This window comes from Anolis sagrei, chromosome 6 (assembly GCF_037176765.1).
Source record: "Anolis sagrei isolate rAnoSag1 chromosome 6, rAnoSag1.mat, whole genome shotgun sequence".
Lineage (NCBI taxonomy): Eukaryota > Metazoa > Chordata > Lepidosauria > Squamata > Dactyloidae > Anolis > Anolis sagrei.
In genome coordinates, this window is record NC_090026.1 from 131,849,297 (window position 1) to 131,874,467 (window position 25,171).

At 46.4% G+C, this 25,171-nt stretch overlaps 1 protein-coding gene across 14 annotated transcripts in view; it reads left to right on the forward strand.

Annotated features, from left to right (window-relative positions):
- The window catches only part of LOC132779080 (microtubule-associated protein 2-like), a 229,542-nt gene that overhangs the window by 73,691 nt on the left and 130,680 nt on the right, over positions 1–25,171 (forward strand). For all 14 annotated transcript variants that reach the window (XM_060782772.2, XM_060782774.2, XM_060782770.2 and 11 more), the window contains exon 4: positions 21,586–21,853. In XM_060782772.2, the coding sequence (XP_060638755.2) occupies positions 21,613–21,853 (241 nt within the window). In that variant the 5' untranslated portion in view covers positions 21,586–21,612. The remainder of the gene's footprint in view (positions 1–21,585; positions 21,854–25,171) is intronic.

A 25,171-nucleotide genomic window follows, 5' to 3' on the forward strand; every position in this document is an offset into this window, starting at 1 on the left:
CAGTTTCAGCCCCAAAGAGGTGGCCACTGCTCAACAGGCTGTGGGTGAGGCTGGAGGGTCCACCTAAACAGCACCACTCTGACTCAGCAGCCTCGGCCACCAAGGCAGCTCTTCTCATGGATGAGGCCATCCTTAGTCTGCACTGTGCCACTCTCTATTTTCTGCCTCCGGAACAGGGCTCCTTCCCTTACTCAGACTGCATAGCTTGCCTTTAGCCCAGGAGGCCAGGCCAAGGCCTCGCTGACAGATAGGAAGCTGGGTTGTTGTAGGTTTTTTCAGGCTATATGGCCATGTTCTAGAGGCATTCTCTCCTGACGATTCGCCTGCATCTATGGCAAGCATCCTCAGAGGTAGTGAGGTCTGCTGGAACTAGGAAAATGGGTTTATATATCTGTGGAAACCATTTTCCTAGTTCCAACAAACCACAATTCAAGAGAGATATTGACAAGCTGGAATGTGTCCAGAGGAGGGTGACTAAAATGATCAAGGGTCTGGAGAACAAGCCCTATGAGGAGCGGCTTAAGGAGCTGGGCATGTTTAGCCTGAAGAAGAGAAGGCTGAGAGGAGATATGATAGCCATGTATAAATATGTGAGAGGAAGCCACAGGGAGGAGGGAGCAAGCTTGTTTTCTGCTTCCTTGGAGACTAGGACACGGAACAATGGCTTCAAACTACAAGAGAGGAGTTTCCATCTGAACATGAGGAAGAACTTCCTGACTGTGAGAGCCGTTCAGCAGTGGAACTCTCCGCCCCGGAGTGTGATGGAGGCTCCTTCTTTGGACACTTTTAAACAGAGGCTGGATGGCCATCTGTCAGGGGTGATTTGAATGCAATATTCCTGCTTCTTGGCAGAATGGGGTTGGACTGGATGACCCAGGAGGTCTCTTCCAACTCTTTGATTCTATGATTCTATTCTATGATTCTATGGCAAGCATCCTCAGCGGTAGTGAGGTCTGTTGGCACTAGGAAAATGGGTTTATATATCTGTGGAATCCATTTTCCTAGTTCCAACAAACCCATTTTCCTAGTTCCAACAGACCTCACTACCTCTGAGGATGCTTGCTATAGATGCAGGCGAAACGTCAGGTGAGAATGCTGAAAAAACCTACAACAACCCAGTGATTCTGGTCATGAAAGCCTTCAACGACACAGATAGGAAGCTCTATATTATCCTTGGGCCAAATGCCCTTCCTTTAAATAGAGTTTGCTAATACCTTTGGTTTTGCCTGTCCATGCAAAGTCAGGAAACAGATAATTCCATAGCTAACCTCATTTTTGGGCAAGTCACCTAAACAGAAAGGGAGCTTATAAATATAATTGGGGGAGGGGGAGATAAAGCACAAGAAAATGTTTTAAAAAAAAGGAAAGAAAAAGCAGCTTTCAAAGATTTTCAAAGAGATGCACAAGCCATTTGCCACTAAAGAGCATCAGGGTTTTTGCTTTTGTGCCCTGTGTTGGAGGTAGCGCATACTGGCTAGATGAGGGAGTGCTAGATCTGGATTATATACACCTAGGAGCTTCCATGAAGAAGGAACACTTGCTTGTGCCGGTTCTGGTGCTTGGCCTTCGAGAGGCCGCTCGTTCTCTCACTCCCTCGCATGGGAGGCGCAAGAGGTGTGGCAAGTGAGGACACCTGGCCTGGGGATTACCTGGCTTGTTGTGTACTCCCAGGAGTGGATTTGAGGTCTCCTTGCAAGTAATCCTCTTTGAGGTGGCGAGGGGAGGGCCGGGAATCCTCTTGCTCTGCTTTGCAAGGTTGTCCAAGTTGAGCGTGTTAATTTCCCAGGGAGCGCTCTGCTCCTACGTACATGTGTGTATGTGTTTTGGAGAGCAAGAGAAAGAAAGGAGGTGCATATTGGTGGGTGACAGAGGACCCCCACCCCCAAACATGGTCTAGTTTATCCTTCAGGGTGTCCCAGAATGCTCTAGATGTGTGTGAAGCCAAGGGTATGGCTGGGCCTCTTGCCAGAGGGAGGAATGGGGAGCGAAGGAGGCCAGCAGGGCTTAATCTGGGCCCCCGATTGGTGATCAAAACGCTAGTCCCATTACAGAGATGGCTTTGGGTTAATACGCTCTTCCCGAGCTTTGCTTTTAGTTCAATGGAAGCAGCTTTCCTTTGTGATGGGCCTGCTATTAAAGGAAAGCAGCTGACAAAAACAGCTGCCTGCCGTCCCTTTTTGGTCCCTGGCTTAACAGCCTCTCTGCAGCGCAGAACGAGAGGGCTTGATTAACGACAAGTGTCTCCTTTTTTATCTGTTCATAAAAGAGGGAAATCTCCCCATCCGTACTCTGTCATTTCTTCAATTTGCCAGAGAAAGCCTTCCCATTGAAACTGAAAAGGGAGCATTGAACTTGGATTTGGGGTGAAGTATAAACAAAAAGTGGAGCTGCTGCTGATTCCTCATTCCAGTGAAACCTTTGCTGAACTATGGAGATTTGTTGAGTTTTTCAGTGTATTATCTTGTGAGACATTAATAGTAGGGGACAATATGGGGAGGGAAAAGAGATTCACACAAGAGTTGGGGTCTGTGGTCGGGAGGTCCTCCAGAAGCCTCTAAGACAGTGGTTCTCAACCTGTGGGTCCCCAGATATTTTGGCCTTCAACTCCCAGAAATCCTAACAGCTGGTAAGCTAGCTGGGATTTCTGGGAATCGTAGGCCAAAACACCTGGGGATCCACAGGTTGAGAACCACTGCTCTAAGACCATTTGGACTTCATAGTCCCAAGGATAGCATAGTGCAGAGGTTCTCAACCTGTGGGTCCTCAGGTATTTTGGCCTACAACTCCCAGAAATCCCAGTCAATGTACAAACTGTTAGGATTTCTGGGAGTTGAAGGCCAAAACACCTGGGGACCCACAGGTTGAGAACCATTGGCATAGTGGATAGTGGCTTTGCTTGTTGACACTTGTTTCCAGACCTTTGTTGTTGTTGCTGCTACCTTCAGCTCAATTCTGACTTGTGGTAATCCCAAAATGAACTTATCATAGGGCTTCCTTGGGAAGATTTGTTATTTATTTATTTATTTATTTACTGTATTTCTATACCGCCTTTCTCAGGCAGTCGACGACTCAAGGCGGTTTCCAACAAATCAGTATACATAAAACATAATATAGATTAAAAGCATTAAACAGTATAAAACATCACAAAAACAGTAAAAAAAAACAGCATCATTAGTGTGTCGTTATTATCAAGCATTGTCCAGTTCCATTGTCAGGTCATTTGATTTCCTATATTAGCTGCTCTGTATTTGTAAACGCTTGCTCAAACAGCCACGTTTTAATTTGCCTCCAAAACGTTAAGAGGGAGGGAGCAGATCTGATCTCCCTAGGGAGGGCATTCCATAGCCGAGGGGCCACCACTAGGAAGGCCCTGTCTCTCTTCCCCGCCAAACGTACTTGAGACAAAGGCGGAACCGAGAGCAGGGCCTCCCCAGATGATCTTAAAGTCCTCAATGGGTCGTAAGGGGAGATATGTTCAGACAGGTAGGTTTTTGCTTCTCTCTTTGAGGCTGAGAGAATGTGGCTTGGCCAAGGTCACCGGTGGGTTTACATGACCATAAAGGGATTCAGACTGTGATCTCCAAAGTTGTAGTTCAACCTGGAAACCAGTGCATTGTGATGGAGATGGGGCAACTATCGGTGAAGTCTAGCCCTCCAGGGGTCAATAGACTACAGCTCCTAGCATCTCTCAATCTGACTGTGTGCTGGCCAGGGCTGCTGGGATTGGTGGTCTCCTGGTGAGTGCCTTCCCTTTGGGCCAAAGCAAGTCAAAAGTTTGCCTCCTTTCAACATGTGCTCCTTTCTTGACTTAGTCCAGGCATAATCAAACTTTGGTTCTCCAGGTGTTTTGGACTCCAACTCCTACCATTCCCAACAGCCTCAGGCCCCTTCCTTTCCCCCCTCAGCCGCTTAAGCGGCTGAGGGGGAAAAGGAAAGGGCCTGAGGCTGTTGGGAATGGTGGGAGTTGGAGTCCAAAACATCTGGAAGGCTGAAATTTGCCCATTCCTGCTTTAGTTAGTGAGGTGTTTGGGAAACTGAATTCAGTTCTGATCTTTCCTTCCAAGATTCTTTTGTACGAACTGCATGTCTTTCCTTTTAACCCCAGATTGAATACACTCTGCATTAAAATCCTCATTTTTAGTTGCTGACATGGCAGTTCTAGAGGCTGTACGCTCCCTCCGCCCACCCGCGCTGGGAGATAGGGCTTTGGGGAAAGATAATATGGCTGCAATAAATCCCCAAACTATTTCTTGCCTCTGCTTTTTTTCTTCATGAAGCTCTTGTGCAGATCGTTTTACAAAACCCAACACGGGAAATGTAGCTGTTTGCCCTTTTTTTGTCCTGCGTTGATTAGGAAGTTCATCTCCAGTGCATTGCAGCTTAATGAGCTGTCACTGGGGCAGGGAAACATAATTGATTCTTTTTTTAAAAAACGAGCTGACTTCCTTAAACACCATAATAAATCCACTTCCTGAACTGATTTGAAAATCTGCTTGGGCCAGATGCAGTTTGAGACCTTTTTGGCCAGCCTATTCCTCTGCGTTCTGGCAGCAATTTGTTAGGTCCATTCCTGTGCCAACTGAAATGTGGGAAGGGAGATCCGTTGTGCGATATGCCCAATTTTGCACTGTTTGCTATGGGGAGGATGGTTTAAAAAAACAAAACATCATGACACACCAGGATCATTAATCACAGCCCTTGTAGGAAGCGGAAGTGGTAACTTCCCAGGCGTCTGAAAGAGCGGAAATGGTTCGGAGCGGAGGGGGCCGGAGGAAACAATAGCGTTTCCAGCTGTTGCCGTGTTGAGCGCTTATCCCGACGGACTACATTACAGCTGCATGCAATGAAAAACATATTTCTGAAACAATGAGATATGGGGATATGGGGGTTGTTTTGCATGGGATTGCTTGGTCTCTTTTGAGGGTGGCCCCATGCCAGGTTTGGGAGAGGTTTGGACATTTGCTAAAACACTTAAAAGCTGCACATAGCTGTCAGCGATAGGCTCTCTCCGTATCACAGCTTTTTATTTTCTCCCCAAGAGTGCCGTATATAGTCATTCATAAGTTGACCTCATGTATCAGCCAAGAGCAAGTTTGGAGGCCAAAATGAAGGATTCTGATACAACCCATGGATGATAAGTAGAGGTCATTGTGTGGACAGGGCAAAGGGACCAGCTGCCCACGGCCTCCATCACTCCCCTCTCAGGTGCTCGCTCAGAAAGGCCAGAGATGGAGACATGGTGGAACGAGTTGAGCTCTGTGCTCTTTTGAGGGTCTCACGGGATGGATTTTGCTCTGGTCTTTCTACTCGGAGAAGAGGATGGTTCCTTTTGCAATAAGAATTACTTACATTGATCTGAGGATACGTTTACTCAAGTTTTTGGGGTCAATGTTTGGACTAACATTTCTTGACTGAATATAGTAGGGGTATTTTTTAAGTAGGGTCCGTTTGAACACAAGTACACAACGAAAGTTTATTTAAAAAAAGTAAATTTATTTTCAGAAAGTACATAGTTGCCAAGTTTGTTCAAACACTTATCATACCTCTGAACCAATTTTAATACCCTCTTCATAAAACTTGCAGCCTGCTCCGATAACCAAGAGTTCACTGTAATCAAAGAAGAGCGACCGGAGCGGTCCTCATCATGGACGTTGTCACGGCCATCTTTGAATTCTATTGCCATATAATCTGGATGATCAAAGCAGATAATCCATATTATCTGTTTTGAACTGGATTATCTGAGTCTACACTGCCATATAATCCAGTTCAAATGCCTCCTCCTTCATAACTCCTCAACAGATGGCAGTACTGGTATGCGGTAGGTACTTGCTTGTTCAGTAGACTTACGCACTTTGCTTTCACTCATAACAGTATCACCGTACACTTCACAAATCTGTCAATGAATTTCTGCAGCAGGCAGGTTCCTTGCTGACAAAAACTGTATCACTGAGCGAACCTCACATGCGGCGGGTGAGTTGATAGTCTTAAACATTTTTAAAGCACAGAACAGAACCGTACAGGTTAGTTACAGAGCGGAAACTGAGCACAGTTGTTCCCCAGGCATGCCGGTACATGACGCATGCGCTCGTTGCGGAATGCGCGGGAACTACTAGTGTCTATAACAAAACGGACCTTACTTAAAAAATACCCCTCGTATATATACACAGATTGAATTCTGACCTACTGAGTTGTTTTGCCTGTTTGGTTTCAGAATTCTGGCCTCATAGCTGAAAGGGGGAACCTGTCCCTAAACGCTGTGGGGCTGGGTTATTCCTCTAACAAAGAGACTTCCCAAGGGATCTTTACATACCTTCACTTGCAGGCCTAAAGAGGGTTAGACCTATGGGGCAGGTGGGACCTCCACATTCACTCTCTGTATTAATTCAGGTTTTGAAGGAGCTCTCCAAGGTGCTGAGCTTAGTCCCTGTCTAGGTAGAACACCTTGTGTAAGATGAAAACAGAAGTCTTGACTGGGGAAGGAGCTCTTTCTGCTTTTCTCAACTGTGAGAGCTAAGAAGTGCATCTCAGTTCTTGCTGCTGGGCTGAGCATCACAGCCTCCTCTTGCGGATTCACTCCCAAAGGCCAAAGGTGTCATCTTCCACCTGCTTCCCTCTCATAAACAAAAGGATTCTGTTTGTCCATAAGCCTCTGGTAAACAAGCGAACTAAGCAGGCCTCTTTCCCACTGAGCGCTCTTCACCTCAGGGCGCCTCTTTGGTGGGTGTGCAAGTACCTGCCTTGTGGAGGAGAAGCCTGTCAAGGTGGATTAGCCTTTTCAGGTTCCCAGCCGCGCTCTCCTTGAGAGGTGAGTGCCTCCGCTTGGGCTTGCGCTGGCTGAGAAGGCTGGCCTTTGCTCTTGGGGTTTGCTATCATCTTTTGTTGGCCTAGAGACCTGTCAACAAGCCTAATGGGGTCTCTAGGGAGGGGGGGAAGGGATGGGCAGGGCCGCCTCCCTTTTGAGCAATGCCTTCCGACCCACCAAAAGAACCAGGTAGCCTCCTGTCTTCACGTTTCCATTTCCATGGGGCTGTCAGCAGGGATTCATCAGTGGCACCTGCAATGCGCCTCTGCCATGTTGGGAAAGAAGGGCCCTTTAGATGGGGCAAATGTCTCTGAAGGTAGTTGGAAATGTATTCATTGTCGTAGCTCTCTTTGTTTTAAAGAAAATTTATCTAGACGCTCCACTCGCAGTTTGCAGCACCAGCTGATACTTTTGAGTCCTACCTTTTAGTTCCAAGATGCACCAGGACAAAAACAATTTCAATTTTTCTCCTTTCTCCCCACATTTCTCTTTCTTAAAGAGCACTTGTGCACAATATTTTTGCCCTGTACCTGCGGAACCAGTACCCACTGTTTCACTTACCCATGTATATCATCTTTAGGAATTTGCTGGGTCCTCCAGGAGATTTTATGGTATGCTCCTGCTGGAAGCTGTTCATTTCAGTAGAGATTGCCATTATATAGGCTTTCCCTTTTCCTTGGCAAGTTCAGGAACATATCCCCGTACTATATTGTTAAAGTTCTCATTAAGAAGTGAAACAAAACAGATTTGCCTGTTCTTACTGTTGTTGGAAGGCTTACATTCCAAGGATGGAAAGACGATTCCCTATCTAGGTTCTTGTAGGTTTTTTCGGGCCATAGGGCCATGTTCTAGAGGCATTTCTCCTGACGTTTCGCCTGCATCTATGGCAAGCATCCTCAGAGGTAGTGAGGTCTGTTGGAAATAGGAAAATGGGTTTATATATCTGTGGAATGACTGGGGTGGGGCAAAGAGCTCTCTGCTGAAGCTAGGTGTGAATGTTTCAGCTGACCACCTTCATTAGCATTTGAAGGCTTGGCTGAGCCTGGGAAAATGTTCTGTTGAGAGGTGTTAAGATATGCCTGGTTGTTTCCCCTCTGCTGTTTTGCTGTAGTAATTTTAGAGTTTTTTAATACTGGTAGCCAGATTTTGTTCATCCTACCATCCTCAGAGGTAGTGAGGTCTTGCCATAGATGCAGGCGAAACGTCAGGAGAAATGCCTCTAGAACATGGCCCTATAGCCCGAAAAAACCTACAAGAACCTAGTGATTCCAGCCATGAAAGCCTTTGACGATTCCCCATCTGCTGTTCAGTAGTGAGAAGACCTCTCTGCTTGAGCTGTGCACAACTGCATGGTCAGCAGATAGAGTTTTGTTTTCGTTATTAATGCTTAGACCAAGGGTTATTTGCATTCACACAGATTTTTTAAAAAGCTATAGAAATGGACAAGGCATATATTTCAATGCATAAGTCTTGTCCATCTCTGTAGCTTTGCCTTCCCTTCCTGTTCTTTCCCTTCTTCCATGCCTAAAGAAGTCAAAGGTTTGCATTAGCCCTGTGTGGTACTCCATGGGCTTTATGTTCTTCTAGTTGTGTCGGCCCCAGTCTTGAGAGAAAGTGCAAAAGAGCAAGCGGGCCTGTCCTTTTGGCCATTTGCAGAAGACAGGCAGGTGAGGAAGAAGTTGGCGTGGCAGCCTTTGAAGTCAGATGAGCGGCATCAAGAGGAGTTCTGATAAGATATTTCTGGAAACAAGACAGAATGCGGCTCAGTCTGTTACTGACCGGTCAAACCAGATCTTGATCAAAGGCTTACCACTGATGGGATGTATAAAAAAAATGAAGGAGTCCTCCCAGTATTTCCCAGTCTGAGCAGGTGACTCACTCTTACATTGTTCATCTGCTTGTGAAGCAGATGAGCTAAGTTAGGTTTAACCCCTGTTGATTTGGAAACTTCTTTGTGCTGGGAATTTTAACTTTTGCTTTAAGTTATGAACAAGATAAGTTCTGTAGGTTTGTTTTTAAGTTGAATTTGTATCTTAGTTGGAACAGGTATATTTTTAAAACTTAGAATCATAGAATCAAAGAGTTGGAAGAGACCTCATGGGCCATCCAGTCCAACCCCATTCTGCCAAGAAGCAGGAATATTGCATTCAAATCACCCCTGACAGATGGCCATCCAGCCTCTGTTTAAAAGCCTCCAAAGAAGGAGCCTCCACCACACTCCGGGGCAGAGAGTTCCACTGCTGAACGGCTCTCACAGTCAGGAGGTTCTTCCTCATGTTCAGATGGAATCTCCTCTCTTGTATAAATATATTCCAACCATATATTTATATCTATATCTATAGCTATAGCTATATCTATATCTATCTATATTTGGATAGCATAAGGAAAAGTTAATATCCCTGTGATGTTTTGTTTGCTGCTCATTCTGATATTCAGAAGATTTCACCTTACACTCTGCCCCTGTGATAATTGAGTTTTGAAAAAATTGGCTTGTAGTGGAAACAAGGATTGTTTCCACCTCAGTGAAGACACCTTCTCCCAATGATAGTGACTTTTGAGGAGTGGATTTCCCTTCCGAGGGGTAGATTTTTCTCACTTGCTGTTATCTCAGCCCCATTCTTCACTTGGAGTCGTTTGTAAGTCAGATGCTTATAACTCGAGGATTGCCTGAACGTGGGTTTATGCCCCCTCCCACCACATTTCATTGGTTTTCCTAAGCAAGAAATACTCAGTGGTGGTTTTGCCAGATCCTTCTTCTGAGATGCATTCTGCAGCACCTGGGATTTGTTGGTGGTCTCCCATCAGAGGACTGATCAAACCGACCCCTTCCGAGCTGCTCAGATCTGATGGGATCTGGTGCCTTTAGGATATTAAGGCCTGTTGCACCTGCTTTTTCAATCCATGCCACCAATGGGTTATTCTTCTAAAATGTGTATTTTGAAAGAGAACCAGGACCTTCAACAGGCACAAGCCTTTTCTTGGATTTGACAATAACACATTAAGGGACAACAGTTTACTTGTCCAAACATATCTTCCTCTGTGACCCACCTTGGATTTTATGATTGTTGGGGAAGGCCCTGCTCTCAATCCTGCTACCCCCTGCAAGCACGACTGGTGGGGATGGGAATCGGCCTTCTTGGTGGTGGCCACCTGTCTTTGGAATGCATTCCCCAGTGAAATCAGGGCGACTCCATCTCTCCTCTCCTTCAGGAAAAAATTCAAATCTTGGCTCTGGGACCAAGCATTTGGGCAGCTGGCTGAGCAACAACTCTAATGACTCGTGATCATTGTCAGTGAAGAGACCTTGGACAGGAACTCTGAACTATGATTTGGATTTGTGGACTCAGACTTGGTTGTGTTAATATTTTAAGAGCTATTATTTTTAATGTATTGTAATGTATTTTTACTGTTATTGACCTGTTTATGTTAATTGCTGTGCTGTAATTGTTCTTTGTCGGCATCTAATGGTTGCCAATTGTAAGCCCCCCTGAGTCCCCCTTTGAGGGTTGAGAAGGACGGGATATACATACTTTAAATAAATAAATAAATAAGCATCAGAACAGCATCACCCAGAAGTCGGTAAGTACAGGGGTGAGGAACATGTGTCCTGCCAGGTGTTACTGGATTTGAGTCTCCATAAGCTTCGCCCAGCATAGGTAATGATGAAGAGTGATGGGACTTGTAATCCCCCAGTGCCTGGAGGTTTGCTTATCCCCCAGTGTCTGGAGGTTTGCTTATCCAAAGACTGCTATCTGCATTATCTTGGCAGCTAAGTAGAATGAAAAGAAATCCATTTTCTGCAGCTAGCATTCTATATAGGCAGCAGGAATATAACACACACACACACACACAAATTCCTTTTTTCCTTGCTGGCATGCAGTTTCAGCATGAATTAATCAATAAATTTAGCCGCAGTTAAGGGGGCACTTGGGAATCCTCAACTCTTGGATGGAGGTAAAGCAAAGCAGGCTCCCTCCTTGGTCCTAATTGCCTCTCTGATGCTGCCTCTTCATTAAACCATGCTCCTCCCAATTGTTAGAGAGCTGGCAGAGTGGTGGGAGGAACCCTCCTATTTTTCAGGAGGTTCAGATAATTTTACCAATCATACCCTTCTCACCTTTAGATCCCTCTGGGCAAAATGTTGGGTTTCATGGCTGAACAGCCTAGAATCCCACACAGCTCCCCTTGTAGCCTTTGGACAGGTAACAGTCCCAATATTCCTTTGAATGGCGGGATAATTAAGAGGGATATTTCAAAAGCATTATTTATTTATGTATTTATTTATTTATTTACAGTATATATATTCCGCCTTTCTCACCCCGCAGGGGACTCAGGGTGGATTACAGTGTACACATATATGGCAAACATTCAATGCCAATTTTAACATACAACATATACAGACATACACAGAGGCTATTTAACTTCTTCTGGCCGCGAGGGAAGCTGTCACTTTCACCGTTCATCTGCGACCCTGATGAAGCACTTCCGCATTCCCCGCATGCTTCCCCGCTGGAATGCTTTTGCTGGAGTCTTCTTTATGGCCTCATAAATCAGTTAATTTAGCCTCCCCACACTTTAAGGTGGTACCTAATTTTCCTACTTGACAGATGCAACTGTCTTTTGGGTTGCAAAGGTCGACAACAGGCTACACAATTGGTTGGAAACCCACTCCAACCCAGGCTGGCTTCGAACTCGTGACCTTTTGGTCAGAGTGATCTTAATGCAGCTGACACTCAGCCAGCTGCGCTACAATCCCGGTGCTAGTTCTCTTGGCATTCCCAAGCTAGCAAGATGTAGGTTTGTTGTTGGTAATTCTTCCAGTCGTATCAGTTGGAAGAATATTGTTCTCCTTGTTCCAAGCCTTGCATTGAGATGCTGGGAACAATTCTTGGAGATGACGCTAGTGTTTGAGTAGCCAGACCATATTGCAAGCATTCTTGGTTATTTGGAAGGTCAGAATCACTAGAGGCTGTTGAAATCCCATCTGGATTACTAGGCAAAACCTTTTGGGGTCAGTGGAATGGAAATTTGACTTCTGTTTCTGACATCTGCTGCAATTATGGTTTGCCTGAGTGTTGGCTTTGAGCTCTCGGAGGCCAAGGTTTGAATCCTGCTCAGTCATCAAACCCACTGGATGATCCTGGGCAGGCCAGTGGTTGCAAATCTCCTCCAAATAGGTCTTGCCAAGGAGATACAAGTCAGAGTCACCCTGAAGACACACAACAACAACAACAACACACTAGGGAAGCCAAAGTAGCGGCGTTATTTGCCAGCCAGTGATGCAGATCCATCAGGGACCCAAGATCTGTAAATTTGTCAATTATTTGGACTTTGCCAGGATACACTTTATGCTGTACCAACTGGCTGGGTTTCCTGTACCATCACAAATGTCTGTTAAAAGGTGCATTATGATATAAAATTAATGAGATCATGCTTTTTCACTTCCAGTTGGCAGTGCTGATGCGGCAGAAAACCATTAATGCGCCACTGCTGAGTAAAACATGCTGGTTGCAGATGTGTCAGATATGCTTTCAGTTCTTCCATACTGCTGGATGTCCAGAATTTGGGGATAAACATCACTGCATTGTGAAGGAGTTCCCAATTATCCCAAGTTATAGGCATATACTATTTTTTTACCTGGTTATGAGTTTAGATTTGGTTTTCCTTTGTTAGTCATGTTTAATGTATTGTCGAAGGCTTTCATGGCCGGAATCACTGGGTTGTTGTAGATTTTTTCGGGCTACCAGTATTAAAAAAACTCTAAAATTAGAACAGCACAACAACAGAGAGGAACCAAACAAGGACAGGTACAAAGGAAGGCCGAAACTAAGACAAGTCAAACCTGCATTTTGGACTTTAGGAGAGCTGATTTCCAAAAAATGAAGGAAACGCTGAGCAGCATTCCGTGGACACAGATACTAAAAGACAAGGGAGCTACGGATGGATGGGAATTTCTCTAGAGTGAAATACTCAAGGTGCAATTGCAAACCGTGCCAACAAAGAGAAAAAATAGGACAAGTGCAAAGAAGCCAGAATGGATGTCCAAAGAACTTCTAACTGTGCTAAGACACAAAAGAGACATGCACAAGAAGTGGAAAAAGGGAGAAATCACCAAAGAAGAATTCAAACAAATAGCCAACACCTGTAGGGAAAAGGTCCGCAAAGCTAAAGCAAAAAACGAGCTCAGACTTGCCAGGGACATTAAAAACAATAAAAAGTGCTTCTATTCTTATGTCAGTAGAAAAAGGAAAAACAAGGAGGCGATAGGACCTCTTCGAGGAGAAGATGGGGCAATGCTGACAGGGGATACGGAAAAGGCAGAACTACTTAATGCCTTCTTTGCCTCGGTCTTCTCACAAAAAGAGAGTCTTCAACCTCAGCAAGATGGAGTGGATGAGGGATTGGAGGACATCCAACCCCAAATTGGGAAAGAAGTCGTCCAGGAATACCTGGCCGCTCTTAATGAGTTCAAGTCCCCAGGGCCAGATCAACTACACCCAAGAGTATTGAAGGAACTAGCGGAAGTCATTTCAGAACCATTGGCAACCATCTTTGAGAGTTCTTGGAGAACGGGAGAAGCTCCAGCAGATTGGAGGAGGGCCAATGTGGTCCCAATCTTCAAGAAGGGAAAAAAGGATGACCCAAACAACTACCGTCCGGTCAGCCTCACGTCGATACCGGGCAAGATTCTGGAAAAGATTGTTAAGGAAGCAGTCTGCAAACACTTAGAAACAAATGCAGTCATCGCTAATAGTCAACATGGATTTATCAAAAACAAGTCATGTCAGACTAATCTGATCTCTTTCTTCGATAGAGCTACAAGCTGGGTAGATGCAGGGAATGCCGTGGATGTAGCGTACCTGGATTTCAGTAAGGCCTTCGACAAGGTCCCCCATGACCTTCTGGCAAGGAAACTAGTCCAATGTGGGCTAGGCAAAACTACGGTGAGGTGGATCTGGAATTGGTTAAGTGGACGAACACAGAGGGTGCTCACTAATGCTTCCTCTTCATCTTGGAAAGAAGTGACAAGTGAGGTGCCGCAGGGTTCCGTCCTGGGCCCGGTTCTGTTCAACATCTTTATTAATGACTTAGATGAAGGGCTAGAAGGCATGATCATCAAGTTTGCAGACGACACCAAATTGGGAGGGATAGCCAATAGTCCAGAGGACAGGAGCAGAATTCAAAACGATCTTGACAGATTAGAGAGATGGGCCAAAACTAACAAAATGAAGTTCAACAGTGACAAATGCAAGATACTCCACTTTGGCAGAAAAAATGAAATGCAAAGATACAGAATGGGGGACGCCTGGCTCGAGAGCAGTACGTGTGAAAAAGATCTTGGAGTCCTCGTGGACAACAAGTTAAACATGAGCCAACAATGTGATGTGGCGGCAAAAAAAGCCAATGGGATTTTGGCCTGCATCAATAGGAGCATAGTGTCTAGATCTAAGGAAGTAATGCTACCCCTCTATTCTGCTTTGGTTAGACCACATCTGGAATATTGTGTCCAATTCTGGGCACCACAATTCAAGAGAGATATTGACAAGCTGGAATGTGTCCAGAGGAGGGCGACTAAAATGATCAAGGGTCTGGAGAACAAGCCCTATGAGGAGCGGCTTAGGGAACTGGGCATGTTTAGCCTGAAGAAGAGAAGGCTGAGAGGAGATATGATTGTTGTTGTTCATTCGTTCAGTCGTCTCCGACTCTTCGTGACCTCATGGACCAGCCCACGCCAGAGCTCCCTGTCGGCTGTTACCACCCACAGCTCCCTCAAGGTCAGTCCAGTCACTTCAAGGATGCCATCCATCCATCTTGCCCTTGGTCGGCCCCTCTTCCTTTTGCCTTCCACTTTCCCCAGCATAATTGTCTTCTCTAGGCTTTCTTGTCTCCTCATGATGTGGCCAAAGTACTTCAACTTTGTCTCTAGTATCTTTCCCTCCAGTGAGCAGTCGGGCTTTATTTCCTGGAGGATGGACTGGTTGGATCTTCTCGCAGTCCAAGGCACTCTCAGAACTTTCCTCCAACACCACAGTTCAAAAGCATCGATCTTCCTTCGCTCAGCCTTCCCTAAGGTCCAGCTCTCACATCCGTAGGTTACTACAGGGAATACCATGGCTTTGACTAGGCGGATCTTTGTTGCCAGTCTGATGTCTCTACTCTTCACTATTTTATCGAGACTGGACATTGCTCTCCTCCCAAGAAGTAAGCGTCTTCTGATTTCCTGGCTACAGTCTGCATCTGCAGTCATCTTTGCGCCTAGAAATACAAAGTCTGTCACGGCCTCCACGGTTTCTCCCTCTATTTTCCAGTTGTCAATAATTCTTGTTGCCATAATCTTGGTTTTTTTGATGTTTAGCTGCAACCCGGCTTTTGCGCTTTCTTCTTTCACCTTGATTAGAAGGCTCCTCAGCTCCTCCTCGCTTTCGGCCATCAGAGTGGTGTCATCTGCATATCTGAGGTTGCTAATGTTCTTTCCAGCAATTTTCACCCCAGCTTTGCATTCATCCATCCCCGCACATCGCATGATGTGTTCTGCATACAAGTTAAAAAGGTTGGGTGAGAGTATGCAGCCTTGCCGGACGCCTTTCCCAATCTTGAACCAGTCTGTTGTTCCGTGGTCAGTTCTGACTGTTGCGACTTGGTCCTTGTACAGATTCCTCAGGAGAGAGACAAGGTGGCATGATAGCCATGTATAAATATGTGAGAGGAAGCCACAGGGAGGGGGGAGCAAGCTTGTTTTCTGCTTCCTTGGAGACTAGGACGCGGAACAATGGCTTCAAACTACAAGAGAGGAGATTCCATCTGAACATTAGGAAGAACTTCCTGACTGTGAGAGCCGTTCAGCAGTGGAACTCTCTGCCCCGGAGTGTGGTGGAGTCTCCTTCTTTGGAAGCTTTTAAGCAGAGGCTGGATGGCCATTTGTCAGGGGTGATTTGAATGCAATATTCCTGCTTCTTGGCAGGGGGTTGGACTGGATGGCCCATGAGGTCTCTTCCAACTCTTTGATTCTATGATTCTATGACATCTAATCACCTCTCAACAAAAGATTGCTCCAGGCACTGCCAGGCAATCAAATGCTAATCAAGGTGGTCAGTTGAAACATTCACACTTAGCTCCAGCAGACAAGAGTCCTTTGTCTCACCCTGGTCATTCCACAGATATATAAACCCATTTTACTAGTTCCAGCAGACCTCACTACCTCTGAGGATGCTTGCCATAGATGCAGGCAAAACGTCAGGAGAGAATGCCTCTAGAACATGGCCATATAGCCCGAAAAAACCTACAACAACCCAGTCATGTTTAGCTTGTAAACTGAACTGGGTCTTCCCCGTTGATCGCATGTTCAGGAAATGGGAGTTTGTATGTATACCACTTGCAAAGATGTGCATCACTCCCTTGCTCTGGAAAGGCCTCCATTGAGTTGTTTCTCTGTCTCCAAAAAGGACAGCAAGACAAGTGGATGTGGCTGTGCTTGGTATTTTGAGGGTTGAGCCCTCAAAGGTGGGGGACTCTGTGGCCTGGCGGACGTTATTGAACTTCAACTCCTTGCATTCCTTGCTGTCAGCTGTGTTGATTGAGGCCAATGGGAACTGGACTCCTTCAACATCAGAAGGGTCACCTAGTTTGTAGCCTTGCTCCAGGAGACTCCATCCATCAGAGTCTGTGCTAGTTCTGGCTGGTTTAGGAAGAATGCTGTGTCTGAATTCCTGCACTTACCTCGTAGGTGAGGTCTGTGCAAAACGAGGGCTTGACATGGATCTGGTTGTGTGCTACCGTGTCAACACAAGCCTCTGGCCGAACCTTAGGGTTAGAAAGGACTGTTTGTTTTAAATTAGCATTTTAATTGGATTGATTCATGCCTTTTTTGTACCCCAGCTGTTGTGTTTTATCTTAAGCCACTTTGGGTAAATGATGGAGAGAAGGGCAATATAAATTAGATCAGACCACTTAATCAGTATTTATTTATTTCACGCATTTTCTCCCCCGCCCTTCTCAACCCCCGAGGGGGGACTCAGGGCGGCTTACAAAAGGCACAATTCGATGCCAACATAAACATAAACAATGGATGAAACATGTATACAGCAATTATAACAATTAAACAGTCACTTTATACAACAAAATCAATAAAAATCAATAAAACCAGTCAGTACTCAGCGTTCACCATCTCAGAGTCCATAAATTCATTCCCTATTGTCTAGTCATCATTGTCCTTGTCTAACTGCCAGGTTGCCTGAAAGCCTGGTCCCACAACCATGTTTTGGTCCCACAACCTTCTGAAGGAGAGGAGGGATGTCGATGACCTAATTTCCCCAGGGAGTGAATTCCATATGTGAGGGGCCACTGCCGAGAATGTCCTGCTTCTTGTCGCCACCAATCTCACTTTTGATAGAGGTGGGGTCGAGAGCAGAGCAGTACGGATACTTGAGGCGTTGTCTTTTGACACATCATGTTGACAGATCTGCTAGAAATGGGGTCTTTTTAAAAATGGAAGGGGATGCCTTTCAAGGCTTCACTTTTTCCTCTGGGATGGTTCCACCCTGCAAAGGGGCTCTTGCCCCCAAAATAAGGGGAGCAGCCTCCTTCAGGCAGGGAACAACCCTGGGCTGGAAGGGGATTGCCATTTGGAGCACATTGAAAAGGGGGTGGGGGGAAGGAGCTAAACCTCCCTCTCTGTGCGTCTCTTCCCAAATCTGATTGAGACCCCCTGCAGGGGCTGCTTACGGCTTTAAAGGGATCCAGCTCCCGGCCATATGTAATGTTTGCCTTTAAAGCCTCCTTGGATGCCAATCTGATTTACTCCTGAAACACACACAAACCCAGGCGGAGGGTCTTGCCAGGGATCCAGCCTCAACTTCTTTTGCAGCAGCTGACATCCAGGGAGTTGTTTTCACATTTCCTTGTGTGTGCTTGAGAGAAAGCTCAGACTTCATCTTTGGGCGCGTTGTGGGCCTGGGAGAGCCTGCCACGCCCCCGTTCCCTCTCCGCTCTTTGTCACATTCCCAGTTCTTCATTCTCAGTTAAGCTAAACAGAAATGTGTCTGGTTTCTTCCATCTTTGCTCTGTCTGTTAGTCATTCTTTAGGCATCCTGGCCAAGCAGACCGCACAGCCTCTGACAGAGAAGCGCTTTTTACAAAAACCCTTTCCTCCTTCTCCTCTCACTAGAAAGTGGTTTTTATGAAAGCAGCATTGGCCTTGGGAAGATGGCGAAAGAGGGCTGAAAAAATAGACTTTTAAGGGTTGCCCCAGCAAGTCTGATAAAGCTTTTTCTGGGAAAAGAGCTGCGTGTGCCTAAAGATGCCTCGTGCCAACCCACAACAAGCGAAGTAGACCGCAGCTGCCACAAAAATTGAAATTATGAGAACTATGTAGGCTAGTGAAAGAAAAGGGCCTCCCTGGGTGCATTTTGAAAGCCGCTTTAAACTTTTTTTTAGAACCCATACTTTTTATCAGATTATTGAATACATATGTAGACATATAAACCAATTTCACAGTAATACACAACAAAGCAAAGTACCACAAAAACATATATCCCTACCATCTATAAACACAAACGTACAACACAAACATACATGCATAGATAATTGGAATTGATTTACCACTTTTTGGTTTGAAATATGTTGAGCTAAAGTCAGTCCTACATATTTTCTGGGTTTAGGGGGACAAGGCCCCTGCAAAAGTAGAAAAAAATGTGACTTTGAAAACACTATTTTAAACTGAGAGAATACTTCTCTAGGAACCTCTAAGTCCTTCAGCTCGACTCTGCTGGAAGTTGACCATAGCATCACATGAGAGGACCTACAAATGACTAGATAAGTGTTATCTCCAGGAATTTCTGGGTCCTCCAGCAGAAGTTGTAAGGGAGGACCTAGAGATTCTGAGAGAGAATACAGTATATCAATCAAATCAGCAAAAGTGAAATCCACAGATGTGGAGGGGCTGACTCTACTCCCTTTTTTGTGGTGTCAGAATCTCTCCCAATTGTTTTCATGTTACCGTGTTTCACCAAATCTAAGGAGCCACATAATGTAAGGCGCACTCTGTTTTTTAAGCATCCATTTTAAGAAAAACAATTTTCATGGACTATTTTTTTAGAATTCCCTCTGCATGCACATTGCCCCCCCCCCCCCCCCCCAATGCAGCTCTTTGTAGTGCAATCTTTCCTATAGGGTTTTATTTATCGTGTCAGGGGCAACCAGACCATTGTATTACATTTCTAACAGAACAAAACAAACAAACAGATAAAAAAACCCACAAAGTTTGCAAGCTTGGTAGTTGATTAAATATCCTTTGACCAGTATCTGGCCACTTGGAGTGCCTCTGGTGTTGCCGCAAGAAGGTCCTCCATTGTGCATCATGTGGCAGGGCTCAGGTTGCATTGCAGCAGGTGGTCAGTGGTTTGTTCTTCTCCATACTCGCATGTCGTGGATTCCACTTTGTGGCCCCATTTCTTAAGATTGGCTCCTGTAGGGTGAGAAGAGCGTATGAAGAAGTCTTCTTGCCTGCATGAGTCTATTTTCCTAGGTCTGTGGATCACTTGAGGAGGCAGTGGAAGCAGGGAGTGGTGCTTAGCTGAGACAAATGGTAAACGGCCCTCTGGCTGAGGACAAAAGGCTGGGGTCTGGCAGAGCAGTTTGGGGCCAGGGCCTTTCCTCCTGCTCCTCTTCCTCTCTCAGACACAAGAAAAGAAAAACCAGCATTGGAGACTCTAAGGTACACCCTATTTTTGAAGCTCTTTAAACAGTGGAAAATAGGACTATAGGTAAAGGTTTCCCTTGACATTAATTGTAGCCATGTCCGAGTCTGGGGGGAGGTGCTCATCTGCATTTCTAAGCCGAAGAGCCGGTGTTGTCCGTAGACACCTCCAAGGTCATGTGCCCGGCATGACTGCATGGAGTGCCATCACCTTCCTGCAGAAGCAATACCTATTGATCTACTCACATTTGCATGTTTCTTGCATGGATGCTTCTGCTAGGTTGGCAGAAGCTGGGCCTAACAGCAGGTGCTCACCCCACTCCGTAGATTCGAACCACCAATGTTTTGGTCAGCAAGTTCAACAGCTCAGCAGTTTAACCTGCTGCGCCACGAGGTGCTATAGATTCAATGAAATGTGGCATTTCGGCCTTTGGTGCCAATATTGTTCAGGAGCACCCTAACTTTGTTATCTGGGGGACACTGCTGAAGTTGTCCTGGCCTGCGTTTGCTCTCCTTCCTGGACTGTATCTCCAGAGCTGCCTGTGAAGCCTCGGGAGCAAAAGTCCCTTGCGCTGGGGATTACCCAGGCCCTCCCTCCCTCCCTATGTGCCAGCTTTTAATAGCTACCCATGAGAAGACTTTTGACCTGTTTCCTTGCCCTTCTGTGACTCCGTGGCACTTAACTTCTCCCATCTGTGGCACATGGGATGGGAAAGGTAGCTCGGATGTGGGACGCGGGCCCTCCCAACCCGAGGCCCGCACTGTCCCTTGAAAGCGTGCCAGTCCTTTTGCTCCCACCCTGCAGAAAAGGGAGACGTGGGAGTGATGAATGAGCCTGGGCAATTGGTTTATGACATGGGTTTCACCTCCAAAGGTATGGGGATAATCCAAGGCCATGTTGGGGCTGTAAGTAGGTCCTTAAAAAAGAGGGGGACAGGGACAGGGCTTTCCTCCCTCTGTCAATACAGGCAAGGACTTCTTTTTTCCCAAAAGGAAGAGGCTGCTGCCATGCGCGGAGTCATCTGAGGTCAGAAACGTGCCACAGGCCCTCTCTCCTCTACGGAGAGGATAAACAAGCCTTGCCTTGCAGTGATTGAAGGATATACATCCCTCGTTACGTAAAGAATAATCTCTATACGGGAAGCCTCAGCAGATGGGGAGCGACTCACTCCCCCGCCCCCCAGGGGGGCTGGCTTCGGTTTTGTGGCTGAAATTGAACCACCTGAGGACTCTCTGCATTCAACTGGGAGGGAATTAGGTTTAAGATTTTTCCTTTGTCAATTATTCAGTGTTTTCAGGGCTTTCTGCAAAGTCAGAATAGAGCAGTGACATTTCAACGGTAAAGCATTATGAAGGCACTCAGGAAAATTGTAGGGTTACGCTACATTTGGGACACCAATGCAGTGATATAGCTTCAAGTATCTGTCTTCAAAAGGTAGTTATGCTGCTTCTTCGAAATAGAGAAAGTTGTGTTCTTCATCAGGGAGCTTGCACATTTTGCTTCACATTCTGGTTTGCTGCACAGATTCCTTCTCTGGAATTCCAAAACAGTCCAGAATTATCCACCTGAGTGGCTAAGGGGTGTGCTGATGGTTCAACATGCACAAGCTTTGTTCCATGCATAGAACTATTGGAAATATGGTGTGTAAAATGACCTACATGCTATGTGTGTAAAGTGTAACTTTAATGGATTTTGTGTTCAGACTTCGGTCCCATCTGTAAAGTTATCTCATGTATATGCAAATACAGGTGGGGGCATTTTGGTCATGTTTTTGCCATTCTTTGGGCCAATTTAGGCACAGGAAAGACCTTTCTTTGAAACAGGAAGTGACTCCTACTAGCTTCCTCTTGCAAAAAAAAAAAAAAAGGCTTAAAATGGCTTCAAGGGGCTGGAAACAAGGTGAAAAGCCTAGAAGGAGTATGGAAACATTTCTGGGATGCTTTGGGGGTGCATTTCTCCAAGGTCTCCCACAGTTGCCCCCCTCCTCTTCAAGGCGTCCTGCAAGCATATCTTGCCTTATGTTGGTCACCTCCTTATTGCCCTGCCTTTGTCTGCCTAAGAGTTCTGCTTTTTGGTCTTCTTTTGCAGCTTTCAGGCCCGGAGAGGTGCTGAGCCATGGCTGACTTTGACCACAACCTCAGCCTCGCGGACGCCCTGACGGAGCCCCCTCCGCAGATTGAGGAGGAAGTGAAACGGGATTTCATGGCCACTCTGGAGGCAGAGAAGTTTGACGATGTGATTGGAGAGAAAGTGGACAAGACGGACTACGTCCCTCTTTTAGACGACGACGACCCCAAGGCCCCTGGGAGCCAGGAGGGGAAAGCCAAGCCTCACGCGGACAACGCCTCGGCAGAGCGTAAGTGTCTCCGCAACCAAGGAGTGAGAGCCTGGCCTTTGGCCCTGCCCCCTCCTTTGCATCCCCTGGCTTAAACCCTCTCCTGCTTTGAAACCAGTGCATTGTGGCCAAATCTGGAGCAGAGAATGGTGCAGGTGAGAGGCTGGGATTGGCTGGCTTTCCTTGTCATGCTGCAGATGAGTGTGGAGGTGTGCATGTGCCGTACCCAGTGGATAGATGCTGCCCATTGAGAGCAGTAGGGGGTGAGAAGGGACCCTGCTTTCTTGAGGCTTTCCGGGACATGCGCTTATACATAAAAGCCCAGGAGTTGCAGCCTTGGCTGGTGTCCTCTTCTGTTTTGAGCTTATGGTCACACCTCCGTGCTGGGGGCCAATGATGGACTGTGACGGACAGAATTCTTTGGCCTCCCAGTGGCTGAGCATCACCCCTTGGCAGAGCCTGGTTTCAGGGGAGAATTTTGAGCTTTAGGGCATTTAGGATCTCAAGCATGCAGGGGCCTTCCATTATAACCAGAGCTTGGAAAAGTTCCTTCTTTCGACCACAGCTCCAAGAATCTCTCAACTAGCATGGCCTTTGAGCATGTTGTGTGCAGGATTCGGTAGTGCCAAAGACGTGACTTCCCCAAGCTTGGATCTATGACTGTCTTCTCAGATCTTAAATTACATGGCAGCTCCTTGGGAAAGGAGCAAGATCCGCAGCCCATCCTTGGCTTTCCTGCCTGCCCTGGCCTGACTCCTGGGGCTGAGGCTCCGCTCGCCTCCTCTTTCCGCTCTGCCTGCAGCCCAGTTGCTTGGTGCCACGACGGATTCCTTCTCCTTCTCTGCCTGCTGCTGAAACGGTTTGGGCATCTTCCGCTCGCTGCCTGTTGTCTCGGCTGTCACTCCTCCAGTCTGGCCTCCCACTCCCGATTCCTCGCTGAGCGCTTCTTTCTCTCCATTGCTCAGCAGGGACTCATACACTGGCTCCCCCCCTTTTTTTTGTCCTCATTTGCTCCCTTCCAAGCTTTATGGGTCTGTGCCTGGAACCAGGATGGACTTTGTCCTGTCTGGGTCTGTTGGCCCCTCCAAACATTCAGTTTGGGGCAGAGGAATGCAACCCAGAATGGATGCATCCAATGGGGAATTTCACAGTAGACCCTCTGCTTAGTTTCCCTTTGCTCTACTCCAGCTTTACAACAAGGTTGGTTGCTGCTTGTTGCTTTGCTCTGTTCTGTACAAGGTGAGTGGCATAAACAAACCTCATACTAAGTATGGAATGCTTCAGCCATTTTATTCTCAAAAGAAAAGCCAAAGTAATTTTAGCAATTTTCTTCTGCGAGGAAGTCGCTGGAACTGATTCTGTCAGGTCTTTAAATTCAGAACACAACATTTCTGCGTAAGAAACAAATTTTCTGTATTGAAAATACTGTTTCTTTCATGGAACATGCTCTTTTCTGCCCCAAATCCCCAGATGACAAATTGTGACGCTTCTTACCCATCTAAGATTCTCTTCATTGGGATATCCTGATACTCAAGAAATGTATTTCTGACCATTTTTTGAAGTTCACATATTCAATATTCCAATCCCTAAGCCAGCCATTAATCTGATGGAGGCTGCAACCAAGAAATCAGAAGTCTAGGACTTTGACGAACAGCTGTGACGGAACTAGACAATATCCTGGCATGGAAGATAGAGAATTGAAAACTAAATTTAGGATTGCCCGTGCCACCTCATTTTCCATTTCTTTGCCTGTCTGAGGGAGAAGGAAGCCGGTAGGAAGGAAATCAACTCTTTTGTGATTATGGATTGCTAAAAAACCGTAATAAATGGGTCATGGAAGGAAACAAGATTGAACATTTTCTAGAAACAAAGATGGCTAAACTGAAACTGTCCTACTTTGGCATCATGAGAAGAAAGGATTCCCTGGAAGGAAGAGCAATGCTTGGCAAAAGGAAGGCCGTGGAAAAGAGGAAGGTCAGTGTCCAGGTGGTGGATGGACTCCCTCAAGGAAGCCCCAATGACTGCCCTGAGCCTGTAAGGCCGGAGCAGAGCCCTTGATGGTAGATAGCATGACTGGGAGGCCTCCATTCATGGGATCACCTAGGTCCAGGTTGGCATGACAGCCATTCTCAACAAGAACAACCAGGCCATGCATTTGTTTCTAGCTTGTTTTCTTCTCCCATATGTAATTTCATGACTGTTTTAAGCAAGTAATGGTTCCTGGCCCTCCTCTCGACTGTCTGGAGCAGTTTCCTCTCTTGTGTTACGCAAGGCAGCTCCCCAGGCACCGTTCCGGAGAATCCGTGTTTATATAACCGATTTAAAAGTAAACTTGCATCATGTGTCAGGATGTGTAACTTGTCTCTTTCTAGCGGGCTTAACTTTTATCACACCTGAAAACTCACCCATTGTCTGCCTCTGGGCGAGATGTCTGATGTTCACTCCCAAAATTAAAACAGATGGGGGACCCGCGGGGATGGGGTTGGGGACGATGATGGGGAACCGCAAGGGAGAGAGGCTCCGCAGGCTCCCTTGATCCCTCTCAAGACTCTCTTCCTCTAAACCAAGCCCTCCTTGGCTTCCTCGCTCTCCTAGCCTTTGACAGGTCTTTACATTCTCCTTGCTGAGGCACTTTCTGCTTCCAAAATGTGAAGTTTATCGCCTCAGACACATCTGGGGTGCAAAGAGGAGACTCAAGTGAGGGGTCAGCGGCAGGCCAGCCAGGAGCCTCCAAGTCAGAGAGGGTTTGGAGTCCCTTGCAAATCTTTCTCGGGTGGATTGCCGTCCATTCTGCTCTGAAGCCCTGAGGCAGGTCTGAAGCATCCTTTAAACACATTTCCAGTTCTCCAGACAAGCAATAAGTTCAGCAATGTTCCAGTGTTATGTATGCATATGTTGCTCGAGCAGGGGAGGAGGGGAAGTGACTCTGTGGTCAGGTTTCAGTTGGGAGTTTAAGTCTGAACTGGTTCCCAGTCCAAGCTCCAAGCTAGTGTGCTTGGCTATGGGGTTTTTTTTTGGGGGGGGGGGGGCAGGGAGAATTAATTACCAGGTGCCATGATTTGTAGAAAGAGGGTTTTCTTTTTAACTACTATTCCCATCATCCCAGCCTACATCTTAGTGGCTGGGGAATACCATGCATCGCAGTCCAAAGCTGGAGAACCCTTTGTCTTCCAGATTCTGGATGCCCTTCCCCTCTATTCTGCTTTGGTTAGACCACATCTGGAATATTGTGTCCAATTCTGGGCACCACAATTCAAGAGAGATGCTGACAAGCTGGAATGTGTCCAGAGGAGGGCGACTAAAATGATCAAGGGTCTGGAGAACAAGCCCTATGAGGAG